This window comes from Engystomops pustulosus, chromosome 6, assembly GCF_040894005.1.
Source record: "Engystomops pustulosus chromosome 6, aEngPut4.maternal, whole genome shotgun sequence".
Taxonomy (NCBI): domain Eukaryota; kingdom Metazoa; phylum Chordata; class Amphibia; order Anura; family Leptodactylidae; genus Engystomops; species Engystomops pustulosus.
Window position 1 is genome coordinate 113,547,191 of NC_092416.1, and position 12,278 is coordinate 113,559,468.

A 12,278-nucleotide genomic window follows, 5' to 3' on the forward strand; every position below is an offset into this window, starting at 1 on the left:
ACTTTATATACCTCTTTAATACTTTTCAAACTTGTAATATTAAGGAAGGTTCGGTGGCGTATGCAACTACAACTCTATCCTTACACACAGACAGACTCTGGATTCTCAATTTTTGTGGTGACCGGTGTTGTGGGGGAAAGTGTTGTTGGTGGGAAAATCCCTTTAAAATAGTTTGCACTCAGATCTATACCTGCTTGACTCCATGAGTAGTCTTGAAAATGCTGAAGAATTGAACACATCTATTAGCAAGTCAAACAAATTTGAACATTTTATTAAAAATCTGAAAAAACTTTATACTAGACCTGTGGCTCCTGGTACAATTGAGGCATGTAAAGAGTAAAAGCCTTACTTTTTGGTTGTTGATGTTACATAACATTATATCTTTACATATTCAGACATTGAGCTGCTGATTATCAAGGAGAAGGATGTGTGCCTCTCTGGTCATGCTGATATTATTCTTGGCGTCTATAATATACTCTACTATTCTAATAAGCCAAGGTCTCTCAGCAGTAGATAGTAAAATGGCTCTTGCAAAGTCTGGTTCCAGGGGATCTCACATCAAAGGTCTGGGAGAGTATGGCATTGCTCACTGAATGTATATTCTGAAAGTGTTCAAATTAAAATAAGCTGCCATGAATATGCGAAGAGGACATCTGATCCAGGACAATGGTCAGCGCCATCCCACATCTAGTGCAGAGTTCTAGGTTCTCAATATTTGCAGTGGCCCACATTTACTAAGGAACTTACACCAGTTTTCTTATGGACTTTGCATGTTCTTTTCAGTGTAAACAACTTGCACAGGTATTTAAGAAGTGTATGTGTCATATGTCGTATGTGACCCTTTTGTGTTGCACCTGCGCTATTCTTCATGCGCTTCTTCCGGTGCTCAGTCGGACGCCACTTTTATCATGCAAAGTCCGACAGAAGTGTGTCGCAAGTCCCATGTTAAAAGAGCACCAAAAAAAAGTGGTGCAGTGCAGATGGAACCAGATGCATGAAGAGTGTGGGCCATTAACAAGCCCCATTAGGTGCACATTTTTTTTTTCTTGTTGGACACGGTGCAGCCAAAACACAAACCTGGCGCAGACACTTTATAAATATATGTGCACATTTTTTGAGTGCAAAGTCAGACAGACAACTGATGCAAACAAATGTATATAACTTTATGATACACTTTTGATTTTATGTATTTACAGGCTGCCCCCGGGTTACGTACAAGATAGGTTCCTTCGGTTTGTTCTTAAGCTGAATTTGTATGTAAGTTGGAACTGTATATTTTATAATTGTAGCTCCAGACAAAAATGTTTTCTTTGTCCCAGTGACAATTGGAGTTTTTTTCTATGATGGGGAAAAAGTATTATTAGTAAAACTTCATTACAGAACCTTACAGCTGATCATTGCAGCCTGGGACTAAAGTAAAGTATCCAGCAAGCGTTACCAAAAATTTCAGTGGACAGAGAAGTCCGTCTATAACTCTGTAACTAGGGGTCGTCTATAAGTGGGGTATTCTTAAGTTGGGGATCGCTTGTATATATTATATGTATGTATACCCATTATTTGATACAGCAAAGTGTTAAAAAACAGTATCCATTAATAGTGATCAATAGCGATTACCATAGTCCTTCTCTACACTCTTTAGGCTGAAATATCAACTACAACCTCTAACTCTAAGATGCCTAAGCATAAGTATTGGTATAAAATCTGTTAAACTGGATCTGAAGAAGGTTACGGAGACTAAAATTCATCCTTGCCTCATTAGACAACAACGTAAGGCCATCCAACTGTTGAAAAGAATTGACGCTTGTGGTGAGTAAGCTGACCAACAAGGGACTGACTGTAGCTCATTCATGAAAATTGACTTTATTATTATTGCAAAAGTCCAAAAACATTGTTTACTTCACTGGTGGCTAGTGTAATCTATAGACCTTAACTTGCAACAATGTGTTGAAATACTATGTTCCTTTTTAAAGGATACAACAGAAATGTTGAAATAATTTCGTGGATGACATGATCTTAGAGTCCATATACACCTATATATGACACAACTACACACGTAGATTTTGACCCTAATTATTTTACATTTAAAGATTGTGCCTTCTTATAGCTCCAGGAAACGGGCTCCATTTCAACCAATGTTTTTAGGAAATCCATGTTCACCAATTAATTTCTGCACACTACCTCTTCTCTTTATAATCCAGTTCAAAAAGCTATCCCAGTGGATCAGTTTCTCTTGATGTGATGAAGATGCAAATTAAAAGACAGACAGGGGATCAGTCACAATGTTTTTTGGAAAGGGGCTACAGTAAACTGGCTATGAAGAAAGGTGACACAGGAGTGAAGAATCAAGCTATACCCTGTGGGTGAGCGTTCCTGATTGTTATAGGGTTTAATCACAAGATTGTAGGCCAGTGAGAATTGCTACATCATTTACGGTTATTGTTTATTTCCAATATGAAAGTGGAACAGGTCACAAAATTTGGGAGATATTTTGATCTAAGGCCATTTTATGGTCCCTAAGAAAAATGTCTTTGGAAGATGTGTCACTAAAATAAAGAGCACATGTGTGGAAATTATTCAGGATGTTGAAATATTCAATTCTTTCACAGTTTGGTGGGAGATAGACTACAGAACAGTTTACAAAGTCACTTGTAATTGTATTTGTTTTGAAACGTGGCCATGTAACAAAATGAATATAGGAACGTGCACCATGTTAAATTAAGTGGCCAGTATTGACTTAAAGGGGTATTCCCATTTGGGAATTCACATTTCTTTTAATTCATTTGCCATATGTAATCATTTCTTAAATTGGATGTTATTAAAAATGTTCCTCTGTGAAGATAATTTCTAATAAATGAAGCCATGTTGTCCCTTAGAAACAGGATAGCTTCCTTGGATATGACCAACCTGCACTCTGGCCGCAGCGGCGGCCAGACATGCGCTTTTGACCCCTGTCTGACCACCTGGCTTCAGCGTTCATTACCACAGGAAAGCTGCGGCACATACAGTAACTCCCGGACATTTCATATACAAAAACTTTTTGTTTCTTTGTGCAATCATTCCAGCAGTGGTGGTCGTATGCAAGGACACAGTCTTGTTTCTAAGGGACCATATGACTACATTTAAAGAAATTATCTTCACATAGGTTTTTATATTTTTTTATAACTTCCAAATGAATTTATACAAATGAATTAAATGACAAATGAATTAAAATAAATGTGAATGCCCAGATGGGAATACCACTTAAAGTTAATCAAGCTCTCCGATGTGTGAGAGGCATGGGGGCTGACATTAAGCCAGCACCTTAAGGAGAACAGAAAACTAATACATCCACATTGTTGTTCCTAGGTTATGCTGAATATAGTAGTTTTTACAAATTAGACCCCCCCCCAACCCGGGGAATCCGTTTTTATTTCCCTTAATATTAGGTCACCTCACCTTTTTCCAAATTTTAACTTGCCTTTTTCTTTTATTTAATCTTATTCTTTATGTTTCATATTTTTTATTCTATATTTTTATTGTTTACATGTGTATTTACTTTTCAATTTCTTAATTTAACTCTGCAATAGCATCCAAAACTATCCATGATGCAGCCGTTAAGCTGATGCATTTACTTTACTTACTATCAAACATGTCACCAAGTTTATAGAGGATCAGAGTTTATCAGAGTATTCTAGAGTTTTACACACATCCTGTTAGCAGGACACATTTATCAATGGCACAGCGGAGTTAAAGTCAGAATGTAGCATATTTAATCTCCAAATGTTGTTTCCTGAAACTCTGGGACATCTTACACTGTTTGCATTGGAGTCAGCAGCATGTAACGTACAGAATGTATTATTTATCATCCCTCCTTAGGGAGGGTTTGGTGTTCTGCCTCTGCAGAGAATTGTGCCAAACATTTCCAATGAGTGTAGAAAAAAAACCCTTTAAAAACCTTCCAACAGCAGTAGTGATGGGAAATTATATGGTATGCAGTAATTCAAGGCACATCCTACCAAGATAAACCTCCATTGCTGTATGATTTAACTGGTACATAAAATGTATTACAGTGCCAGCAGGTGATAGAAATGTAAGTCAAAAATTTACGACATGTAACATACATGTCATACATCCCATGGTTGTTATGGACTGAGCCCTCTTAACACTGGGGGAGGAGTTTGCTGCATAATACGGCAAACAACCACCAATTACAAACACAATCGGTGCCTGACAGAACCCTGGTGTAAACCAGTAAACCATTAAACACTGCAAGACAAACATTCTTAACTGGCCGTGCATTAGCCCTGCCATCTTGGCAATGATTCTTGCTCCCCGATGTCGTAGGGGCTATGTTCCCTCTCCATGACATCCGGGATTCTATGTATGACTTCAGGGACTGTCATTTACACAGATCTGTAATGGTCTGTCTATGGCAGCCCGATAGAGATCTTTAGTAAATGTTATGAGAGATCAGACCCACTAGGGTTCAAGTACCTTATAAACATTGGGAAAAAATCACCCCCTTTCCCTAAATCAGAAATAAAAATAAATTCAACAAAGAAAATAAAAAATATGTTGGGTATTGTCACATCCCAGAAGTCCTGATCTATAAAAATATTGAAACAATTATTCCAGTGGTGCAACCCCCAAAAAACAAAAAAGCCCAAATGTCCAAATAGCTACATTTTTACCTTTTTGCAACACATAAAATGAATGTGGTGGGTGTTTCCATAACTCCTCACTGCTGTATCTTCACAGGCTGTTACAATGAGCAGAGCAGGTCTCCCCTCCCCCTGTACTTCCTGCTGCTAGATTACACAGGCAGTGGGAGGAGGGAGAAAGCAGGGGGTTGGGTGAGACATGCTCTGCCCATTGTATCAGCCTGTGAATCTGCAGTTCTGAGGGGCCCACAGAGCCCTTCTTGCTCATTAGCATAATTTGTAAAGGTTGTTTTTAGAAAGGAGGCCATGGATAACATATACAAGAAGATTACCACAGTCACAGTGTCTGGTAAGTGCCCCTGGTTTATCATGCTCTATTTTGATGGTAGATTTCCTTCAAGCATAAAATTTACAAAAATACAGCATTTCCCAGATATAATTCCAACCTGTCTCTATCAGTCTTGGTGTTTATATTTTGGCTATCCCTGGATACAACCATTAACTACTGACTATGGTTGGGCAGATTCCTCTGGCATAAATAGTCCTCTTGTACTGCATGGGAGGGGCAGGAGGCAGAATACACTATAGATAGAGGCACTTCCTGTCCAGCAGCAACATACAGCATACATACAAGTTAAGGTCTTGATCCAAGTGGAGGGGGATATAGCAGTGCTTACTGTGTGTTTTATTAATTAGGTGATGTAGCAGTGCTAAGTGTGTCATTGTATCCTATATCCATCTCATGGCTCTGATCTGTCTCATCTCTCTTTTTCTATGTGTTAGCTATTAGTAGAATTTTCAGAAGCTAAATGACAGTGTAGTTAAACCCTGTACTCTTAAAATCTAAGCACATTGTCAGCATACAGCATCTCACAGCACAGAGGAATCCTGAAGTGTCTGCTTAGCTAGTGCCTGCCCACACTGCTAAATCTTACAGTGACCAGCCTAGGCAATTATAGGAGCAAAAACAGCAATGAAACTGACTAAAATGGCAAAGTAAGAGGTTAAAATTATCTTTATTGTGTAGCCATCACTAGATGATTAAAATTTGAGAACTTTCTTCCATGGGCAAACCCATTTAATATGAAAATTTGCATCAATGCAGGTCTGGAGCCTGAGGACGGCAGTACATGTGGGGCACATTTACTTACCAGGTCACTCGAGTTCACTGAAAACTTTGTGCAGCAGAAATGCTGAATTTTTGTGGCACATTTTTAACATAGGGCATGAGACACAATTTGAAAGTTAAATACGGCGCTCAGTCCGAATCAGTCAGACTGTCCGACGGCACGTTCCCTAATTTGTGTCGCAAAGAAGCCAGTGCAGCTGTGCCACAAAGTGTTGCAAAGCCCTTAGTAAATGTGCCCTGTGTGTTTTTGTTACGGCAAATGCATAAGAATTATCAGTAATTCCCTGGTTGTACCAAATATTTCAGCAATAATGGCTACAGGTGCAGTCTATGAATACATTATGAATGTATTGTGTACTATGATGTTTTACACAATACCTACTGTGGGGCAGATTTACTTACCCGGCCCATTCGCGATCCAGCGGCGCGTTCTCTGCACAGGATTCGGGTCCGGACAAGATTTATGAAGGTAGTTGCTCCGCCGTCCACCAGGTGGCGCTGCTGCGCTGAAAATAATCTGAACGCGCTGGAATACACCGAGCTGGACCAGGTGAAGGTAAGCGCTTCCCAAGCGACACATTTTCGGTTTTTAAATGCGGCGGTTTTTCCCAAATACGTCGGGTTTTCGTTCAGCCTCGCCCCCCGATTTCCGTCGCGCGCACGCCGGCGCCGATGCGCCACAATCAGATCGCGTGCGCCAAAATCCCGGGGCAATTCAGGTACAATCGGCGCAAATCAGAAATATTCGGGTAACACGTCGGGAAACCGCGAATCGGGCCCTTAGTAAATGACCCCCAATGTTGTAGTATTTGCCTCCTACATATGTTTATTACAAAAGAAGAGGACTGAGCAGTCTGATCTGTGCAGCAGGTCCCCCTGACTCCTTTGTACCCATAGAAGTCACCATATGTTACAGTGGCACTCCCAACCATGGTAGACAAAAATTCGCTGGCGCTGGCTACTGGGATAGATATAGAGTAGTATATAACCACTATATAGTAGCAGCACTGTAAATAACATTCAAATATGGCTAAAAACAACAGTCGATTTGTAGAGGCAGCAGCAAAACCAACTCTGTTTCAAGTGTTTTGTGCTACAGCAATAGAAGGTTGTCAAATTCACTTACTTCCATGTAACCTCTAGCTGCAGCTTTATGGTCCCCAGCTCTGTGATGTCCACGATAATAATCCTTGGTCGAGTGGTAAAAAAGTCACTGCTGTCGCAAGTCACAACCCCGACCAAGATTGTGGTCAGGCCACGCAGCTCTACAACCTGAAAAATCCAGTACAATACAAGGTCTTATTTATAGATGTAAAGAAAATCTACAATGAAAATCAAGCATATTAAACCAGGGGCACTTGCCCATAGATCCAGCCACCATGGCTTTGGTAGTAATCTTATATTTGTTACCATGGCTTCCTTCCTTCTAAAATAAACTTTTAAAAATATGCTAATGAGTCTGAGGGGTTCTGGTGGGTGTTTCAAGAGCCCCTCAGCAAAGCAGGTCTCCCCTCCCCCTGCTGCTACTAGATTACACAGCCAGTGGGAAGGGGAAGGCAGGTTCTACTCAATTTAACAGCCTGTGACGCTGCAGCACTGAGGGCTCTGGTGGGTTTCCCTTTGGGTTGATCTTAGAAGTAAGGAGGTCATCGATAACAAATATAAGAACATTACCACAGTCACAGTGCCTGGATCCATGATTAAGTGTCCCTGGTTCACCATGCTTGATTTTAATCATAGATTTCCTTTAATGGAAATTTACCATCATCAAAATCAAGTATGCATGATAAACTAGGGGCACTTACTCATAAATCCAGGTAGGTAATCTTCCTATATTTGTTATGCATGGCCTCCTTCTTTCTGAAATCTACTTTTAAGATTCTGGTAGTGGCGTCCTGGGGGTGTTAACAAAGCCCCTCTGCTCAGGCCCTGTACTGAAGGGAGAAGAGAGGGAGGGCAAAACAATGTAACAGCCTGTGAAGCTGCAGCACAGAGGGGCTCTAGTGACACCCCTAGGAGAGGTTCAGACTCATTAGAGTTGTTTTTTCAAGTTGATTTTAGAAGGAAGTAAGCCCGGGATAACAAATACAGTGTCTGGATCTTTGAGTAAGTGTGGTGATGAAGATAAAAAAAGCATCAAAATTAGGAGTAAACTTATAAGTGAGGTCAGTAAAGGGTGATGTCCTGTATAGCCGAGTTCGCCTCTAGAAACCCCTATCTTTTCTCACTGTTCCCAAGCAATTAATGCCAATATTTTTGGATCTCTACTATCATATAGGAGGAGACGGGCTGTCTACTCCAGTCCAGTATCCCCCATCTGTAGAGAACCAATTTATCACATTAGGTAACTAAAGCTAAACCAAAACTGTGATAATTATGCTCTTCATTGATTGGTGGTCCCCCATCTGAGAGTAGAAGGCCATATTTACACTGATTTGCAATAGAACCATGTGGGCTAGAGAAAGAATTCCAACCGAATCAGAATTGGTGGACCACCAACTATCAAAGTTGACAGTGCTGATGAAAGGAAATCTACCATTTGTTTTTATGCATTGTGAACCAAACATACCTTGACAAAACTGTAGTGGCAGTGATGCAGGAGCATAGCTTGTTTAATCCCTGAACTGAGTTTTTGCTCAAGAAACAATTATAAAATTCAGGCATTAAACACATTACTTCCACATACACAGTAGCTGCCCAGACAGGACTAATCAACCTGAGCTGGATGACTCATACACAGCAGCTGGGGGATGTTGCAGCAACATATTACTTCTGCCTGTCAGGGGAAACACAGTAATGATGTATTCTCCGCTTATACTAGGCAGGGCAAGGATGAAGCAGTGCATAATTAGGGTGATGAGAAGTGGCAGATTAGAGCCTAATTATCATAATTTCATAATACCACTCAAACCCACTCAACCAGATATGTTTCTGCAGCAGTGTAGCTACAGCATTCCTGCAGTATGTTTGGTTTATATTGCATAAAAACAAATGGTAGATATCTTTTAAGCTTTAAAAATTACTGGTGTCTCTACCATGTTCAAGTCAACTATGTTGTAAGTTTAGTAAAGTTATTTTTTACAGACAATTTAGAAAGCAGTTGTTTATTTTTTGTGGCCCATTTAGAAAAATAAAATTCCTCATTAACTGCATAAATTACAGTGTAGAATTCCCATGTAGATTTATTGGAACACTGCTGGTTAGATTCCGACTGCCGCTGTGCAACATGCTAAGCTATCTATGCACAGAGTGTACATATATAATGTTAGGTATGCATACCTTTTTACCCTGTAGACCTTTAACACTGAGGGGAGTCATGGAGGGCAGCCAGATGTCATAAATCACATTTAGAAGTTCCATATGTATCTGGCATTTGTTAGTGTAACTATTCTGCTGCTGTTCTAAGACTCTTCGGTATAGAAGAGGTCACAAATATAAAGAAAATTATTAGTGATCTTTTAGTATATCTAGAAACCAAATACTGTAAATTTTGGTGGCAGAGGACCTTCCTTAATGGTGTTTTATAATGAAAGTGACTAAAATGACTGAAAGTCAAACAAAATCATACATACATACAAACATTTGGGACATGTTCACATATTGTAACATCAGTAAAGCAGTACAGTGAACGGTTTTGAGAAGACCCCCTTAATTTTCACTCAAAAAAGTTTTTTTTACAGGCTGGTCTGCCAAAATGGAAAGGTATAGAAAATGCAGTATAAAAAGTCTAGAGGTATCAGCAAATGTGCAGCCCCCCAAACATACAACAATGATAAAAGGGCCCAATATCATATATGTAATATTTTTATTATGTATTTCTATTACATTGGAAAACCCAGGTAAGAATTTATCTATGGGAAGTTTAAAGGGAATCTGTCACTAGTGACCACCCTATTAACCACACAGAGAACCTTTAGAAGTCTCTATACATGTTTCACTCTTGTATCTGCTCATGTCATTAGAACCACTATTCTCCTAAAGAAGACTTTTATTGGTGCCCTTTGCTACTAAAGATCCAGTCAAGGAGGGGAAGTAGCTTAACTATTTGTTGGAGCTCTCCATGATTGGATCTTAAGTAACAAAGAGCATAAAAAAAATCTTCTTTAGAAGAATAGTGGCTCTAATCACTTATGGAGGCTGACGCGGTTAACCCAGAACCCCTTATAAATGAGGAGATTGAAAGAGACCTCATTGTGATGCTGAAGAGAATTCCTGAGGCTGCATATGACTCGTCTGGGCTAAATTGATAACCACTACCCAGAGAAGGAGGAGGCAGAGAGAGACGATGAATGTGTAAGGCCGCGGTCACACGTACCGCTAGGCGTCCGTTCATAACGCAACGCTAGCGCACAGGGGGAGGTCCTCGGTCCGAACATACATGCGTTTCCAGAGAAATGCATGCGATCGGCTTAACAATCGCATGCGTTTCCCTGGAAACGCATGTGCGTTCGGCCCGAGGACCTCCCCCTGTGCGCTAGCGTCGCGTTATGACGGACGCCTAGTGGTACGTGTGACAGCGGCCTAAAGAGAAATAAACCTCATTCACCCTGTCCTCAGGAATTCTTTTCAGAAACACACAGAGGTCCCTTTCTCAACGTCCTCTTTCATTAGGGAGTTCAGGTTATCAATGTCAGCGTCAGTGAGGAGGTGGGCTAGATTGGCTGTATGCTGGAGCTCCCCTATCTCCATGACCGGGCATCAATAAAAAATCTTTTTTAGAAGAATGCTAGGTCTAATACCACGAATAGATGCAGCAGTGGAACATGTTTAAAGACATATAAAAGCTACTGTGTGTGGTTTGTGATGATGGGGGTCACTGGTAAAAGGTTCTCTTTATACATAAGTTACAGTTAAAATGTGCCAGATTTATTATAGTCACAAAAGATGGATGACAGTTCAGTCTAAAGCTGAAATGCACATAAGGGGGGACATTTATCAGTGCTTCAATGCCAGAAAACTGGCTAGCAATTATGATTATTTCAGGGCTTCTATTGCAAAGGGGCATGAATGGGCGCGCTGATGGTGGGGGAGTGGGCCTCTGCACTCGCTGTAGCGAACAATTAGGACCTGACCTAGAAATGCATGTATCTGGCTTGGTGGCTGTGCAGCATATATTAGGAAGCCTAAGCCTCTTAATGTATCCGGTGGTGGCGGAGGGCTGGACTTCCATCATAAGCCGTGGCATGAGTGTATCATAAATCCCCTCCCCCATGGGCCTACCATGCCAGAAATCTGGTGTAGAAGCCCTGATATAATTGTAATTTGTATCAAACCACCGGCAATTGCGATTATTTCCACGTTCACGTTAACCCCAAGGGTGAAATATGCACTCTTGATGTGTACAGAGGGCCGGGGACTTTGTCAAACGCCGGTGCAGGAATGTTGTCATATGATAAATGACCCCCTAAACTTGTATGCCTAAGCACAAGCTGTCTCTTACTAAGGGAAACTACAGAAACCTTGGACCTGTAATATCTGCTCCAAAGCTATATTTGGTATCCAGTGCAACTCCTGCTTCTCTTTAAATATTTTTCTTCTGGTTTTATAGAAAGACCACTCATTTATTTGCCTGCTAAAGTCAAAACTACACTACACAGTTTTGCCTCAATCTGAAATATATGGGTGTGTTATTTTATTTAACTGTAATAGTACTAGTGCTGAAATCTACTCTAATCTGTACTGGTTCTGTTCCACGGGACTGGTGCATAGCAAATGCAGTGCTAATATACAAAAAATGATTCTGGAAGCTACAAACCTGTAAGTCTTACCACTGTTGAGGGGAAAATATTTGAGAGGTTTGTTAGAGATGCTATCCTGGAGTATCTCACTGTACATAACCTTATAACCCAGTATCAGCATGTCAGCCCTTTCAGACTAATCTGATTGGCTTCTATGAGGAGGTAAATTCCAGATTGGACCTGGGGGAGGCTGTGGATGTTGTATATCTGGACTTTTATGCGGCAAAGCGGCAATTGATTGTTGGTACATAAAATAAGACTGCTGGGGCTGGGGCTGTGTATTTGGGTAAGCAATTGGCTTAGTGATAGAAAACAGAAGGTCATCGTTAATGCCACATTCTCTGATTGGGTTGACATTACCAGTGGAGTGCCACAGCAGTCAGTATTGGGGCCACTTCTTTTTAATATTTTTATTAATGACATTGTAGTGGGTTTACACATTCAAGTTTCAATATTTGCAGATGATACTAAGCTGTGTAAAGTAATTAATACTGAGCCCGATAGTATAGCATTGCAGACAGATTTGTGGAAGCTGGAGGAATGGGTGGAGAAATGCTGAAATGGTAAACTTAATTTTAGTGAGCCAGGCAGCTGCTGCTAAAGCCAGGCGAACCTGACAGCTGCTGCTTAAGCAAATAAAATGATGGTATGTATCAAGAGAGGAATTGATTCTAATGATAAGGACATTGTTCTGCCCTTATAAAATCCCTGGTGAGACCACACATGGAATATTGTGTACAGTTTTGGGCACCAGTGTATAAAAAGGACATG

The 12,278-nt window shown here is 40.5% G+C and overlaps 1 protein-coding gene and 1 long non-coding RNA gene across 4 annotated transcripts in view; one reads left to right on the top strand and one right to left on the bottom strand.

Moving 5' to 3' along the window:
* Nucleotides 1-12,278, bottom strand: part of RIPOR3 (RIPOR family member 3) — a 195,464-nt gene that overhangs the window by 38,681 nt on the left and 144,505 nt on the right. For all 3 annotated transcript variants that reach the window (XM_072110625.1, XM_072110623.1, XM_072110624.1), the window contains one exon: nucleotides 6,896-7,041. In XM_072110625.1, the coding sequence (XP_071966726.1) occupies nucleotides 6,896-7,041 (146 nt within the window). The remainder of the gene's footprint in view (nucleotides 1-6,895; nucleotides 7,042-12,278) is intronic.
* Nucleotides 1,188-2,494, top strand: LOC140065952 (uncharacterized). Its single transcript, XR_011848078.1, has 3 exons — nucleotides 1,188-1,257; nucleotides 1,640-1,806; nucleotides 2,199-2,494. It is a non-coding gene; the product is annotated as an uncharacterized lncRNA (long non-coding RNA).